Source organism: Mesoplodon densirostris, chromosome 3 (assembly GCF_025265405.1).
Source record: "Mesoplodon densirostris isolate mMesDen1 chromosome 3, mMesDen1 primary haplotype, whole genome shotgun sequence".
NCBI lineage: Eukaryota > Metazoa > Chordata > Mammalia > Artiodactyla > Ziphiidae > Mesoplodon > Mesoplodon densirostris.
Window position 1 is genome coordinate 114,546,014 of NC_082663.1, and position 16,630 is coordinate 114,562,643.

A 16,630-nucleotide genomic window follows, 5' to 3' on the forward strand; every position below is an offset into this window, starting at 1 on the left:
TGTGGGGGGCGCCAGTTCGACCCCTGGTTGGGGAACTAGGATCCCACATGCAATGTAGCGTGGCAAAAAAAAAAAAAAAAAAAAAAATTAATGTGGAGTTGAGTTATTAAAAAGAAGAAACAGAAAATAGACCAAAGTCTACCATATCTAACATAAGAGTCTCCTTCCATAGGCTGCAATATTTCTCTACTCTGGGATTTTTCAATACTAAGGTCCTTCCCCAAAACAAATACCAGTAAAAATGAATGCAAAAATAATGTGTCTTAAAGCTTACTATAAATCATATGTTCAGAAAACCCCAACACTGCTATGGCCAAGTTTACATTTTATTTTTACCTGTGGTGAACTCAGGACTTAAACACTGAACTGAGGGCCTAAATACACTACTGGTATGCTTAAACATTCAAGTATATTATTTAGTGGCTAATTCTGAAAAATTATGACAAAACTTTGAAAGCTTTCATTTAGTTTCTCATAAGTATAGGCTTTGACATTTTTGATATCACCAAGAAAAGGTTTCATTTCATTCAGTGGTAGAAAGAAAATAAATGAGGACATTAAAAAAAGACACAAATGGGGCCTCCCTGGTGGCGCAGTGGTTAAGAGTCCGCCTGCCGATGCAGGGGATACGGGTTCGTGCCCCGGTCTGGGAGGATCCCATATGCCGCGGAGCGGCTGGGCCCGTGAGCCATGGCCGCTGGGCCTGCGCATCCGGAGCCTGTGCTCCGCAACGGGAGAGGCCACAACAGTGAGAGGCCCACATACCGCAAAAAGGAAAAAAAAAAAAAAAAAAGACACAAATGTATAAATGACAGTTTTTAAGAAAAAAAATGAAAATGGGCTTATGAGGTAGGACAATAATAATTTAAAGACATCTGGTTATACACCTGAAACTGGTATAATGTATGTCAACTATACCCCAATTAAAAAATAAATAAATAAAGAAGCCAGACTGTACCGATTAAACCGATAAGCATGATTACTGTTAGGGGTAGTGTGGGAACACACTATTTCAGAAGATTAAAAATAAATAAAATAAAAAGATATTCGTACTACTGAATGAAATATTCACACTTGTCAAAATTTTTTCTTTTTTTTTTGTTTTTTACCTTTCCTGTTGTCTGACCATATAAACCAAACATCTCTCGCAACCTCTCTTCACTGATGGCTTCAGGTCTGTCAATCTTATTTCCAAGAATCAGTATAGGCACATTAGCAACAGTTTCATCTGTCATTAGTGACTGAAAAAACAAAACAAAATGAACAACAAGATGTTGATATGAAACCATCTAAAGGGTTCATTGTGACAAGCTACCAAATGGGCATCAAGGACTCATTCTCTATCATACCCATCAGTTTGGCTAACTTTCTTTGGCAAACTCTCCCTACATTTTCAAGTGAGCTCAACAAACCCAAAGCTCAATTCTTCTGCCTCCCTAAGTCTCCTTCTGTAAGTGCTCACTCTGTGAATAGACCCAACACTTTGAAGCATGCAGACCTGGTTTCATTTCTCGTTCTGCTGCTTTTGAGTTGTGAGATCTTACACCAATAAGGCTCATTGAAGTTCAAAGAGAATTTGCAATAGTACCACCTACCTTATGGAGTTAACTTGAGAATTAAATGAGGTAATATGCATAGTGCCGGGCACAAAGTAGGAACTCAGGAATTCCCTGACCCTGTTCCAAGACCAGAGAACCTATCTGGACTTTTCCACATGAATAAGTACTTGTTTGCTTGCTCTAGGCAGAGGCATGGTCAGGTCGACCTTCCATCAAATCATGGACCTGCTTTCTCTGTGGACCCAGATCTAGCACTGACCTTGCCTACTGCTTCTGAGCCCCTTTATGAAGCGTGTGACCTGGGAGACGGGAGAGGAGGTGGCTACACATGGCCCTGATCACTCCTGGGAGCGGTGACAAAGATAGCACGTTATGCCATTTCCAGGTTCTGGCTAACTCCTGAAGAAACCAGCATCCTAGGAGGACCAGGGGCTTCAGACCAAGCCACTACAGGAATGCAGCAGACATGAAATATACTACAAGGGCACACTCTGTACAGAGTGAGCCCAAGCCTTCAGGAAGCAACTCTGCATTAGTACCTCCTCAATAGCTACAATTACTCCAAGCTACTCCCTCTACATTCTAAGTAGAATAATCTCAGAACTCCACAAATTGTCAGGAGTTACATCAGAGGCTGCAAAAAAGCCACACTCTGATACCTACATATCCAACCTATTTCCTCAGGCTTACCAGAGTGATTCAACTATGTTTAGTTTTAATTATTTAACTTACATCAAGTTCTTCTTTTGATTCTAACAGCCTTTCATGGTCTGCACAATCCACCAGAAATACAATGCCATTGATAGCAGGAAGGTAGTTTTTCCATACTCTTCGAGCTAATAAAAACAATCAGGAGTTAGATTTTATTTGCTGGTCAAACCTAGCAGATAGTTTGAGGGAAGAGTCCAACAAGATATCAAGTGTAATTATCCCTTAGCTGCTGCTACTTCACTATATACTCAAGTTAATCTTTCACCCAATATTGCCAAAATCCTTCCAGGTGACCAAAGAAGAAATAACAGGTTTTCCTTGATTGTGGTCAAGTCAAATACTTCACTCTGCCCCAATTTTCCTATGTTAGAAGAAGAATTAATATTTGCTACTAATGGACAAGGATGCACATTAAGTTCATTGGAGGGACCACTACTATTTCTTATATGCAGTATCATTTTTTTGACATTCCTAGTTTATCAGTTTTTTGCCAGTGATAAATCTGGAGTCAGTGACAGAAGGAAATTAGTATTGGGTACAGACTTGTTAAGTTAAAATAATAAAGCAAACTGTTCTACTCATAACAGAAATTAAAGTTTATGAAACCATTAGGGTAATTTTTGCCATGACATTCTCTTTTAGAGGGGAAAACAGTTTGGGGGGCACCCTAGGGGAAGGTAACTTTTTTTTCTGACTTCAGTTTTATAATGTACCTTAAAATAATATAGAAATGAAGTCTCAAACTCCATTAGGTTCTAAATCTAATCATTATATTCCAGGAATTAGTTTATGTATATTTTAAACAATTGATATATGTCTCAAATGTGCTTTCACTAGCTACAGGCTTTGTAATGTTCATTATTTATGAATTACCATGTGGTGGATACTACTAAGTCCTTTTGGGGATATTAAAAAATAACTAGGATTTCAGTCCCAGAAAGTTTAGTAGAGGAAATAAGACAGTCATTCCAAACTTGCAGATATGTATACAAACGCACTAATTGCTACGTAAGTATAGTTGAGAGCACTCCCAGCTGGGAGTGGCTTCTCAGGGGAGGCAGCAGGATTTACACGGGGCCCTGAAGGTGGGTTACCTACGTGCAGGTGGGGATGGCATAAGCACAGAGGTGGGAGAACACCAAGATGGTTTGGTTTGGTTGGAGTAAAGAGAATGGGAAAGGGTATAGTGGGAAATAAAGACTCAAAAAGTAAAGCGATCAGATCATAGAGATCCTGACTGCCAGGTCAGTGAGTTTGGCCTTTATTTTATAGGTAATGAGTTAGCCACTGAAGGTTTTTCATACAGAGCAATAACATATTCATAACATGATTACGACAGTGAGTGAAAGGTGGACTGGAGCAGAGAAAGAATGGAGGCTAAATTTTACTCATATGCTTTACCACCAAAAGCAATTCAGACTTAAATTGGAGTACCATGAAAATCATCCTTTGCATTTAAAGCATTTATCTAGGGGTAATAACTCCTAAATTTTAAGTCTACTCTGGCTTTCTTTGAATAGAATGAGATTTCATGCACTGGAACATAATGGTCACATTTTTATTAAATAAAGCAATAGGATCTCACCTTGAACATGTCCACCCAGATCAAAAGTTGTAAATGTCATGCCAGCAATGGTTAGTTCTTCTGATGCTAAATAATAATACAAAATATTTTAACAACATGAAAATTAGAAATCCATTCCTGGTATATATTGCCACTTAAAGTTTGACTTACTTTAATTGCAAATAAGGTCAAATCAAAAAGCAATTCTCTGTTGTAACTACTATATTCCATTTCATATTGTCAATATAATGCACGTAAATGATAATATTCATTTCTAGTATTCACTACCCACCACAAATCCAACACTTACTTATTTTTCCTTCTCTATCCTGCTGAAATTGACAATTATTTACTGTGAATTCAAGTGGCTGCTCCAACCTAATAATTTTTCCTGTAATTCATCTTAAACGATAAAGGTGAAATAACAGTATTCTCTCATGGCTGTCATATTTCGCAGGTGACAGTCTTTAATGACAATTATAATAAAAAATTTGGCTATTATTTCTTCAAATATTTTTTCTGCTCCCTTCCTTCCCCTTCTGGGACTTCAATGATAGGTTTGCTAGACTACTTAATATTGTCCCACAAGTCACTGAGGCTCTGTTGATTTTTTTTTTCAGTCATTTTTCTCTGTTTCTTTTAGTTTCTATTGCATTGACTTAAGTTCACTGGTCTTTCCTTCTTCAGTATTGGCACTAATTTGCTATTAATCTTTGGGACTTCCCTGGTGGTCCGGTGGTTAAGACTTGTGTCCCACTGCAGGGGGTGCGGGTTCAACCCCTGGTCGGGGAACTAAGATTCCACATGCCGTGCAGTGTGGGACACCCTCCACTCCACAAAAAAAATTGCTGTTAATCCTACCTAGTGAAAATTTCATTTCAGATATTTTGTTTTTCTTTTCTATAAGTTCCATTTGGTTCTGTCTTATATCTTCCATTTCTCTCCTCATTATGTTCATGTTTCCCTTAGATCCTTAACCATATTCATAACAGCTATTTCAATGTCCTTATTTGCTAATTCCATCATCTTTTTTACTTCTGCCATCATCTCTGTTACAATCTGTTTTTACTGATTAATTTTTCTCCTGGTTATGGATCATACTTTCCTGCTTCTTTGCATGTCTAATAATTTTTTATTGAATGTTGGATTTTTAAAAAATTAATTAATTTATTTATTTTTGGCTGCACTGGTTCCTCCCTGCTGTGCGCAGGCTTTCTCTAGTTGTGACGAGCAGGGGCTACTCTTCCTTGCAGTGCGCGGGCTTCTCATTGCGGTGGCTTCTCTTGTCACGGAGCACGGGCTCTAGGCGTGGAGCACGGGCTCTAGGCACACGGGCTTCAGTAGTTGTGGCTTGCGGGCTCTAGAGCACAGGCTCAGTAGTTGTGGCGCACTCACGGGCTTAGTTGCTCCGTGGCATGTTGAATCTTCCTGGACCAGGGATCGAACCTGTATCTCCTGCATTGGCAGGTGGATTCTTAACCACTGTGCCACCAGGGAGTCCCTGGATGTTGGATTTTGTTGTATCCTTTTCAAGAAAGTTGGACTTTGGGAATTCCCTGGCAGTCCAGTGGTTAGGACTCAGCACTCTCACTGCAGGGACCCTGGTTAGGAACTAAGATCCTGCAAGCCACGGGATACGGCCAAAAAAAAAAAAGAAAAGAAAGTTGGACTTTGTTCTGGCAGGCAGTTAAATTGCTTGCAGATCAGTTTTTAAGTTTTGTGAGGGCAGATCTAAAGTAGCCTTTACTCTGGAGCTACTTTAGCCCCATTACTAAGATATGATCCTTTGGAGTATTCAACAAGGTCTCTCCTTTTTGGCTAGTGCGAACTTGGATTCCCGGTCCCATGTGAGCTCTGGGAATTATTTGGCTAACAACTCCACTATAACTGTTCTTCCAGAAATTATTCTTTGACTGGACATGTGTAGTTTCACCCTATGTATGCACAGATTGGTATTCAGCCATGAAAATATCTGGAGTTCTGGGATTTCCCAGGTGGTCCAGTGGTTAAGACTCCATGCTTCTACTGCAGGGGGCCCAGGTTTGATCCCTGGTCAGGGAACTAGATCCCCAATGCATGCCACAACTAAGAGTTCGCATGCCACAACTAAGAGTTCGCATGCCACAACTAAGACCCAGTGCAGCCTAAATAAATATATATATATTTTTTTAATTTCTGGAGTTCCTTCTCTGCAGAGCTCCTTCCTCTGTGGTAATCTGCCCAGCAAATTCTAGTCACCTCAGCCTCCCCAGATTCTGGTCTCTGTCTCCTCAACTCAGTAAGACTACTGGGTTGTTTGGGTTTCCTCTCCCTACACCATGATCTGAAAATTACCTCCTGTGATAAAACTTGAATAGAGAAGCATTTGTTTTTCTTCTCTCAGGAATCATAACCCTGTGCTAGCTATTGCCCAATATCTGAAAACAGTTGTAGTATATATTTTTGTCCAGTTTTCTAATCATTTACAGTGGGATGGTAATTCTAGACTCTGTTATTCCCTCATGGCCAAAAGCAGAAGACCCCCTACAATTACAATGAAAGGTTCAGTATAATTGTTAACTATTCAATATAACTATGAGACCCCAGAGTAGTTTATCTTGCTAAAAAATTCTGTATGAAGACTGCCAACTGAATGAATAAGTAATACAATTTGTGTTCAAAGCATGATCCTTTCCATAAGGAAAAGATAATGCTTGGATGTGGTTGGCAAACTACCTCTATGGTTACAATCCCCAGTACACTCCGTGCTTTCTAAAAGAAGTCCCAATTTGATTAATAAACACTGTTAACATCCCAGCAAGTTCCCTCTTGCCCCTTTCCAGTCAGTCTACACCTCCACCCCCAGAAGCAAGCACTGATCTGAATTCTATCACCACAGGTTTGTTTTGCCTGTTTTAGAATTTTATATAAATGGTATCATATAGTATATAAATTTTGTGACCAGCCTCTTCCATGCAATATAATATGCATCGTATGTATCAGCAGTTTATTCCTCTTTCTTATTGAGTAGAATTCCATTGTTTATCCATTCTTTTTTTGAAGGACATCTGAGCTGTTTCCAGTTTGGGGCTATTACGGATAAATAAAACTGGTATAATAAACATTCTTGTATGAGAATTTTGGTGAACACATGTTTTTCATTTCTCCTAGATAAATACCTAGCAATGGAACTGCCAGATCATAGGGTAGATATATGTTACCTTTTTCACATATGCGTTTTCTTTTTAAATTTTTATTGGAGTATAGTTGATTTGCAATGTTGTGTTAGTTTCAGGTGTACAGCAAAGTGAATCAGTTATACATATATACCCATTCTTTTTCAGATTCTTTTTTTTAAAGATTTTTAAAAGATTTATTTATTTAAAATATTTATTTATTATTTATTAATTTATTTTGGCTGTGCCAGGTCTTAGTTGCAGAACATGGGATCTTTGTTACCGTATGAGGGATCTTTAGTTGCAGCATGCAGGATCTTTTGTTGCAGTATGCAGACTTCTTAGTTGTGGCAAGTGAGATCTAGTTCCCTGACCAGGGATCGAACCCAGGCCCCCTGCACTGGGAACGTGGAATCTTACCTACTGGACCACCAGGGAAGTTCCTATTTATTTATTTATTTTGGCTGAGCCAGATCTTAGTTGAGGCACGTGGGATCTTCCTTGCCGTGTGCGGGATCTTTAGTTCCGGTATGTGGAATCTTTCATTGCGGCATTTGAACTCTTAGTTGCGGCATGCATATGGGATCTAGTTCCCTGAACAGGGATTGAACCCGGGCCTCCTGCATTGGGAGCGAGGCATCTTAGCTACTGGACCACCAGGGAAGTCCCCAAATTCTTTTCCCATCTAGGTTATTACAGGATATTGAGTAGAGTTCCCTGTGCTATACAGTAGGTCCTTGTTAGTTATCTATTTTTTTAAATTTCTTTTTTAAAAATTTATTTTTATTTTTGGCTGCATTGGGTCTTCATTGCTGCACGCGGGCTTTCTTTAGTTGCGGTGATTGGGGACTACTCTTTGTTGCGGTGCATGTGCTTCTCTTGTTGCAGAGCACAGGCTCTAGGCACGTGGGCTTCAGTAATTGTGGCACGCTGGCTCAGTAGTTGTGGCTCACGGGCTCTAGAGCGCAGGCTCAGTAGTTGTGGCTCACGGGCTTAGTTCCTACCCGGCATGTGGGATCTTCCCGGACCAGAGCTCAAACCTGTGTCCCCTGCATTGGCAGGCGGATTCTTTTTGTTTTTTTTTTAAATTTAATTTTCTTTATTTTTTTATCAGCAGGTTCTTATTTGTTATCCATTTTATACACATCGGTGTATACATGTCAATCCCAATCTCCCAATTCATCACACCTCCCCGCCCCCCAGCCGCCACTTTCCCCCCTTGGTATCCATATGTTTGTCCTCTACATCTGTGTCTTTTTTTTTTTTTTTTTTTTTGCGGTATGCGGGCCTCTCACTGTTGTGGCCTCTCCCGTTGCGGAGCACAGGCTCCGGACGCGCAGGCCCAGCGGCCATGGCTCACGGGCCCAGCCGCTCCGCGGCATGTGGGATCCTCCCAGACCGGGGCACGAACCCGTATCCCCTGCATCGGCAGGCGGACTCTTAACCACTGCGCCACCAGGGAGGCCCTACATCTGTGTCTTTATTTCTGCCCTGCAAACTGGTTCATCTGTACCATTCTTCTAGGTTCCACATATATGCGTTAATGTACGATATTTGTTTTTCTCTTTCTGACTTACTTCACTCTGTATGACGGTCTCTAGATCCATCCACGCCTCTACAAATGACCCAGTTTCGTTCCTTTTTATGGCTGAGTAATATTCCATTGTATTTATGTACGACATCTTCTTTATCCATTCGTCTGTCGATGGGCATTTAGGTTGTTTCCATGACCTGGCTATTGTAAATAGTGCTGCAATGAACACTGGGGTGCATGTGTCTTTTTGAATTATGGTTTTCTCTGGGTATTTGCCCAGTAGTGGGATTGCTGTGTCATATGCTAATTCTATTTTTAGTTTTTTAAGGAACCTCCATACTGTTCTCCATAGTGGCTGTATCAATTTACGTTCCCACCAACAGTGCAAGAAGGTTCCCTTTTCTCCACACCCTCTCCAGCATTTGTTGTTTGTAGATTTTCTGGTGATGCCCGTTCTAACTGGTGTGAGATGATACCTCACTGTAGTTTTGATTTTCATTTCTCTAATAATTAGTGATGTTGAGCAGCTTTTCATGTGCTTCTTGGCCATCTGTATGTCTTCTTTGGAGAGATGTCTATTTAGGTCTTCTGCCCATTTTTTGATTGGGTTGTTTGTTTTTTTAATATTGAGCTGGCAGGGGGATTCTTAACCCCTGCACCACCAGGGAAGTCCATAGTTATCTATTTTATATATAGTAGTGTGTATATGTTAATCCCAATCTCCTAATTTATCACTTCCACCTACGTTTCCCCTTTGGTAACCATAAGTTTGATTTCAAGATCTGAGTCTGTTTCTGTTTTGTAAATAAGTTCATTTGTATCATTTTTAAATTAGATAGATTCCACATATAAGTGATATCATATGATATTTGTCTTTGTCTGACTTTACTTCACTTAGTAGGATAATCTCTAGGTCCATCCATGCTGCTGCAAATGGCATTACTTTGTTCTTTTTTATGGCTAATATTCCACTGTATATATGTACCACATCTTCTTTATCCGTTCCTCTGTCGATGGACATTTAAATTGCTTCCATGTCTTGGCTATTGTAAATAGTGCTGCAATGAACATTCAGGTTCATGTATCTTTTTGGATTATGGTTTCCTCTGGATATACGCCCAGGAGTGGGATTGCTGGATCATACAGTAGTTCTATATTTAGTTTTTGAAGGAACCTCCATACTGTCCTCCATAGTGGCCGTACCAATTTACATTCCCACCAACAGTGCAAGAGGGTTCCCTTTTCTTCAGACCCTCTCCAGCTCTTACTGTCTGTAGATATTTGATGATGGCTATACTGACCAGTGTGAGATGATACCTCATTGTAGTTTTGACTTGCATTTCTCTATTAGTAATGTTGAACATCTTTTCTTGGGCTTTCTGACCATCTGTCTGTCTTCTTTGGAGAAATGTCTATTTAGATCTTCTGCCCATTTTTTGATTGGGTTATTTGTTTTTATGATATTGAGTGGCATGAGCTGTTTGTATATTCTGGAGATTAATCCCTTGTTGGTCTCTTCATTTGCAAATACTTTCTCCCATTCTGTGGGTTGTCTTTTTGTTTTGTTTATGGTTTCCTTTGCTGTGCAAAAGCTTTTACACTTAATTAGGTCCCATTTGTTTATTTTTGTTTTTATTTTCATTACTCTAGGAGGTGAATCAAAAAAGATATTGTGGGACTTCCCTGGTGGTGCAGTGGTTAAGAATCTGCCTGCCAATGCAGGGGACACGGGTTTGAGCCCTGGTCCGGGAATTTCCCACATGCTGCAGAGCAACTAAGCCCGTGCACCACAACTACTGAGCCTGCGCCTAGAGCCCGCAAGCCACAGCTACTGAGCCTGCAAGCCACAACTACTGAAGCCTGCACACCCTAGAGCCCGTGCTCTGCAACAAGAGAAGCCACTGCAATGAGAAGCCCACACACTGCAAATGAAGAGTAGCCCCCGCTTGCCACAATTAGAGAAAGCCTGCGCGTAGCAACAAAGACCCAACACAGCCAAAAATAAAAAAAAAATTAAAAAAAAAAGATATTGCTGAGATTTATGTCAGAGAGTGTTCTGCCTATGTTTTCCTCTAAGAGTTTTATAGTATCCAGCCTTACATTTAGGTCTTTAACCCATTTTGAGTTTATTTTTGTATATGATGTTAGAGAGTATTTTTAATTTCATTCTTAAAAATATGGAATGCTTCATGAATTTGTGTGTCATTCTTGTGCAGGGGCCATGCTAATCTTCTCTGTATCATTCCATCATTCCAATTTTAGTATATGTGCTGCCGAAGTGAGTACACGTATGTTTTTTGATTAATTGAAAAATATTAGTTGAAATGAATGTGAGCCACAGGAAGGTTGATATAGCATCTGTTTTGTGCCACTGCTTTTACTCCTAGTACTTAGAACAATGTCTGACATAGAGCAGATGCTCAAAAAATATTTGTTGAATAAATTAAAAAGGGCAACATCATAAAATTTTTAAAATGACTTACACCTAATATAAGACCACTGTGTAATCTCTTCCATTTCTGTTGCTTTTGCAGATAATTTTGTATACTCAATTTCACCATGATCATTTTTCTTTAACAGTATTGTTCTTGTATCAGAATCTTATTTGTCAAGCCCCACTTTCCTCTCCTAATATAAAAAAAAAGTATCAATTTTACAAAATCTTCCTTTTCCAACTTCACTCACTAACAGCTTTAGAGATAAAATGGTAATTTGTTTTGCTCTGTCTTCCTTCCTTGTTCTTTGTATATTTACTGAACTAAATTAACTATCATATTATCTACTTTTTAGTCCAGTTCTCAATTTTTTACTCATTATTAAGGCCAACACTCATTATTTCATAATTAATCTATGGATTAACTTGTCTTTAAACTCTCTGTGTACTTGATTCATCATCTTTTCAACAGTAAAAGTAAGTTCACAGGTATTTTAAGATTAGACTTCTGTTTCTAATAATTTTATCACTTTATCATTAACTTTACTTTCTCAAACAGTACCTATTACATAATCTTATATATAGGATGATATGTATTAAGTGATTTATAGAATCATCATTAATGTCTTTCAGGTAGTCTTTCTAAAAGGAAGCACAGTAAATTATTTTTTAATTATTTTAAAACTTTCTAGGGAATTCCCTGGCGGTCCAGTGGTTACAACTTGGTGCTTTCACTGCTGTGGGCCCAGGTTCAATCCCTGGTTGGGGAACTAAGATCCTGCAAGCCGTGAGGTGTGGCCAAAAAGAACACCAAAAACCAAAAACCTTTCTATAAGTGTATCAATACATCCCCTGGTTTTTGGAATAATTCTATGGTCTTTATATAAGAAATAGTTCAGATTGTTAGGACTAGAAAAATAACTGGTTAATAAGTTGAGAGCTTCCAGCAAAGTATAAGACTATAATCTGTCCATTGAATAATGATTAAAATAGTGCAGTTCTAAAATTTGAAAGAAATTTAGGTTATGTAACAAGCTAATGGTGACTATTTATAACCTAAGCAATATGTTGTTGAATATCATATCATAATCCCTGAGGCAATAACTTTTTAATTCCACTAGCTGGACGATGGTATACTAACTGATAAGAAGATATGAGTATTATTTCAAGATCTAAATATACTCCCTAGAGTTGGGTCACTTATTATTTATTATACTATTTTAAGAACAGGTGAAGTGACCTGATCATAATTTATCCACCAAAAAACCAAACAAAACCTTTTGGTTAGGGCCTATGAATTGGTATCACTTGATCAAGTAATATATTGTATGGGAGAATATACTTACTGGGATGTAACGTTGGGACATGTTGTCCAAGTCTATCATCTTTTAGCATGTGTAGCAATGTTGTTTTTCCCGCATTATCCAATCCAAGAAATACCAATTTACCAGTTTTCTTATATAATCCTGCAGAATAAGAGCTATGATTAGTCAAAGTGATATCTGACATAGACTACACAAATAAAATGACTTTAAATAAAAGTATAATATAATATTCACAATTTAGTTATTTAGATACTTTTCCTAAATACACCAGATTTTTGATAAAGAAACACTTATTAACCTTTTGAACTTTTTTTTTTTTTTTTTTTTTTTTTTTGCGGTATGCGGGCCTCTCACTGTTGAGGCCTCTCCCGTTGCAGAGCACAGGCTCCGGACGCGCAGGCTCAGCGGCCATGGCTCACGGGCCCAGCCGCTCCGCGGCATGTGGGATCCTCCCGGACCGGGGCACGAACCGGTGTCCCCTGCATCGGCAGGCGGACTCTCAACCACTGCGCCACCAGGGAAGCCCTGAACTTTTAATATTTTATAAATTGGCCTGAAAAAAGCTTGGATATCTAACCTATTTTTAGTTTTGAAGAGCTATTTTAAATCTATTATGATTTGGGAAGTCAAATCATTATAAAACTAAACTTTGCCCCAATCAATAAATGTACGTGTGACCTAAACTTATCTCGCAATGCCAAAATGCCAATTCCCTTGACAATTTATCTTAAATCCTCTTTTATTTTATTTTAGTCTATCCCTTGACAAATATCTGTGTCCTCTACTAGAGAAACACTCATAAAATACTTGACATTATGTATTTATGAAGCTAGACCAAAAGAATAATTAAAGAGTATTTTTCCACATATAAAAATAAATTAACTATTTTTTTTTAAATTAACTATTTTTGACAATAAAAATTACAGTGAGTTTTTTTTTCAGTAAAAAAGTTTAGTTCGGGCTTCCCTGGTGACGCAGTGGTTGAGAGTCCACCTGCCGATGCAGGCGACACGGGTTCGTGCCCCGGTCCGGGAAGATCCCACGTGCCGCGGAGCGGCTGGGCCCGTGAGCCATGGCCACTGAGCCTGCGCGTCCGGAGCCTGTGCTCCGCAACAGGAGAGGCCACAACAGTGAGAGGCCCGCGTACCACACACAAAAAAAAGTTTAGTTCACTGTCAAATTTCCCTGAGAATAAGGTTAAACTATTGACATGATTGCATAACACTAAGCAACAACAAAAATATCCAAGCACATAATTTTAAATATATCAATCAAGCATTGATAGATAAAGTGATAAACAGATAAATACAGCATTGACCAATTTACAGTAGACTGGCATTTACTGCAAAATTCTATATTGAGCTACATATATATGTGTGTGTATGTGTGTATTTTAAAGACTTTTCTTAGAGCACTTTTAGGTTTACAACAAAACTGGAAGGAACGTACAGAGATTTCCCTATACCTCTCTCCCCACACATACATATCCTCCCCCAAGAGGACAAAAGTTTAATGACACATATTCAACAGTATACAGAGTATTTTCACTGCCCTAAAAAGTCCTCTGTGCTCTGCCTATACATCCCATACCACCCAAGGCCCAGCAACCACTGATCTTTTTATTGTCTCCATATTTTTGCCTCTTCTAGAATGTCATGTAGTTGGAATCACTCAGTATGTAGCCTTTTCAGATTGGTTTCTTTCACTCAGTAATATGCATTTTAGTTTCTTCCATGTATTTTCATGGCTTGATAGTCCATTTCTTTTTAGTGCTGAATAATATTCCACTGTCTGGCTATACCATAGTTTATCCATTCACCCACTGAGGACATCTTGGTTGCTTCCAAGTTTTGGCAGTTATGACTAAAGCTGCCTCAAACACCTGTGTGCAGGTTTTCAGGTGGATGTAGGTTTTCAGGTGGATGTAAGTTTTCAACTCCTTTTGCTAAATACCAAGGAGCACAATTGCTGGATTGAATGGTAAGAGTATGTTTACTTTTATAAGAAACCAACAAACTGTCTTCCGAAGTGGCTGAACCATTTTTCATTCCCACCAGCAATGACTGAGTTTCTGTTGTTTCACATCCTCACCAGTATTTGGTGTTGTCAGCATCTGGATTTGGGGCATTCTACTAGGTGTGTAGTGGTATTGAACTTTATTTTTCGTGTCTTTAATTGTCTAATACCCATGGAATTACATGAGGACAGGGAATGCAGCAGCAGCTCAAAAAATACTTAATCAATAAATGAAATTTTTAAGACATTAGGCAATTACAGATTCAGGCCATCCATTTTCTAATAAGTTCATGCCAAAATAACATCTAGTTCTTTACCCACATTTAAGTTTAAGAAGTAAATTATTTAAGTCCTAATCTTTTGATCACATATTGACCAACAATTCCAGTCCTAAAGACTGTTTTCCATATTTACTTGAGCTGGGATACTACATCTCTCCTTTAATTATAAATCTGACTAATAATCTCCTTAAACATTTCTATTTCTTAAAAGGTTTCTACAAAGATTGTTTTCCATATTTACCTGAGCTGGGATACTACATCTCTTCTTTAAATATAAATCTGACTAATAATCTCCTTAAACATTTCTATTTCTTAAAAGGTTTCTACATAGACTGTTTCTAACCAATGCACTCAATCTTACCACCCTTTTTTTTTTTTAATATTTAATTTTATTTATTTTTGGCTGCGTTGGGTCTTTGTTGCTGTGCACGGGCTTTCTCTAGCTGTGGTGAGCAGGAGCTACTCTTCGTTGCAGCGCGTGGGCTTCTCATTGCGGTGGCTTCTCGTGTTGTGGAGCACGGGATCTAGAGCACAGGCTCAGTAGTTGTGGCACGTGGGCTCAGTAGTTGTGGCGCATGGGTTTAGTTGCTCCACGGCACGTGAGATCCTCCCGGACTAGGGATCAAACCCGTGTCTGCTGTACTGGCAGGAAGATTCCTATCCACTGTGCCACCAGGGAAGTCCCTACCACCCTAACTTTTAAATAGTAAAAGTGTACAGGATAATATACTAAAGGGGAACAACTACAGCATTTAGTCTTTAAACTGAGTTGGACTAAATTCTTATTTTGTGGTAGGCACTGTTAAGCACCTGCATACATTATTTCACTTAATCCTCAACTCTGTGAAGTAGCAGTATTATTCTCTTTTTTACAGAGGGGAAATGAAGACTCAGAGTTAACTTGCTCAAATGCCGAAGTCAGATCTGAGATCTGAACCTATGTTTGACCCCAAAGCTTTGGTTCATTTTCATTTCTCTATACTGCTTCCTAAAGTTAGCACTATTAACCTTCTTGTTCCTGATTGTGATCCAATCTATTTTGCCTTTTCAACATAATTCAGCATAGATTCATTGTTCTATAAACTGAGATATAGATTCCAACATGTTATAACCCAAAGCCCCAGCAAAATAAAGTTTAAAAGCCTCTATTTCTGACCCACTTCTTGCAAATATGTGACAAAATATTTCAGTCTGATAAAAAGATTTAAGAATTCTCTTGGAGGTAGTATAGAGAGATCTGACATTTGACCTGTAGTAGAGCAACAGTATAAAATAATGTGAGGAATTATATTTTTAAAAAGAAAAAAAAACACTCTGGGTTTTTAAAAATTTGCAATTAACGTTCAACTAAGAAATAAAAATACACTGACAAAATTTGATCTTACATTTTTATCCTTTTAATATATAGTAGTCAAACAAAATTTATATTTCCCAATCAAAATTTATTTCCTCAGTCAAGATTATGTTTGTGGAGAAAGAAATATTTATATAGGAGATATCATTCCATAAGTATGGTTGTGGCCAGTTTAGAACTATGTTACCACTCTATAATTACATGAAACGCTTCTCTTTCTGCCAGTTTACAAGATGATGGTTATAAGGAGACTAAACTTAGGACAAAATTTGAAAATAGGAGACTAGAAATATTTTCATTAATTATTACAATAATAAAATTGTATATATCCCACATAAAAGTTAATCAAAAGCCTGGTTCAGGGAAAAAAAAGCCTGTTTCACTGAAAAATGTGACAAGTCAAGGGTGTCAATAAAAGAATGGGAAGCAAAGATTTTTCCTATCTTTAAAATCTATAAAGAGAGGAAAATCACTAGTCAGAATTGCTGGGTAATCAAGACTTATTTAGTAGGATATAAAATGCCATTTATAATATATGAGGTACTTTATGGAACATGCACTTTTATAATAATAATAAAAAAAGAAACAATGCATTGGATTCCTGTGAGGATTACATGAGGTAAAGCATGTAAAGCTCTTGTGCAAACTGGCTAATAAATGGTAGCTATTCCTGTTAATAATATGCTTATCAACAACC

General features: G+C 38.3%; 1 protein-coding gene and 1 pseudogene across 3 annotated transcripts in view; both read right to left on the reverse strand.

Moving 5' to 3' along the window:
• Nucleotides 1-16,630, reverse strand: part of SAR1B (secretion associated Ras related GTPase 1B) — a 28,674-nt gene that overhangs the window by 1,040 nt on the left and 11,004 nt on the right. For all 3 annotated transcript variants that reach the window (XM_060093374.1, XM_060093373.1, XM_060093375.1), the window contains 4 exons: nucleotides 12,304-12,423; nucleotides 3,856-3,921; nucleotides 2,292-2,395; nucleotides 1,110-1,241 (listed from right to left, as the gene is read on the reverse strand). In XM_060093374.1, the coding sequence (XP_059949357.1) occupies nucleotides 1,110-1,241; nucleotides 2,292-2,395; nucleotides 3,856-3,921; nucleotides 12,304-12,423 (422 nt within the window). The remainder of the gene's footprint in view (nucleotides 1-1,109; nucleotides 1,242-2,291; nucleotides 2,396-3,855; nucleotides 3,922-12,303; nucleotides 12,424-16,630) is intronic.
• Nucleotides 10,695-10,809, reverse strand: LOC132487242 (U6 spliceosomal RNA; annotated as a pseudogene).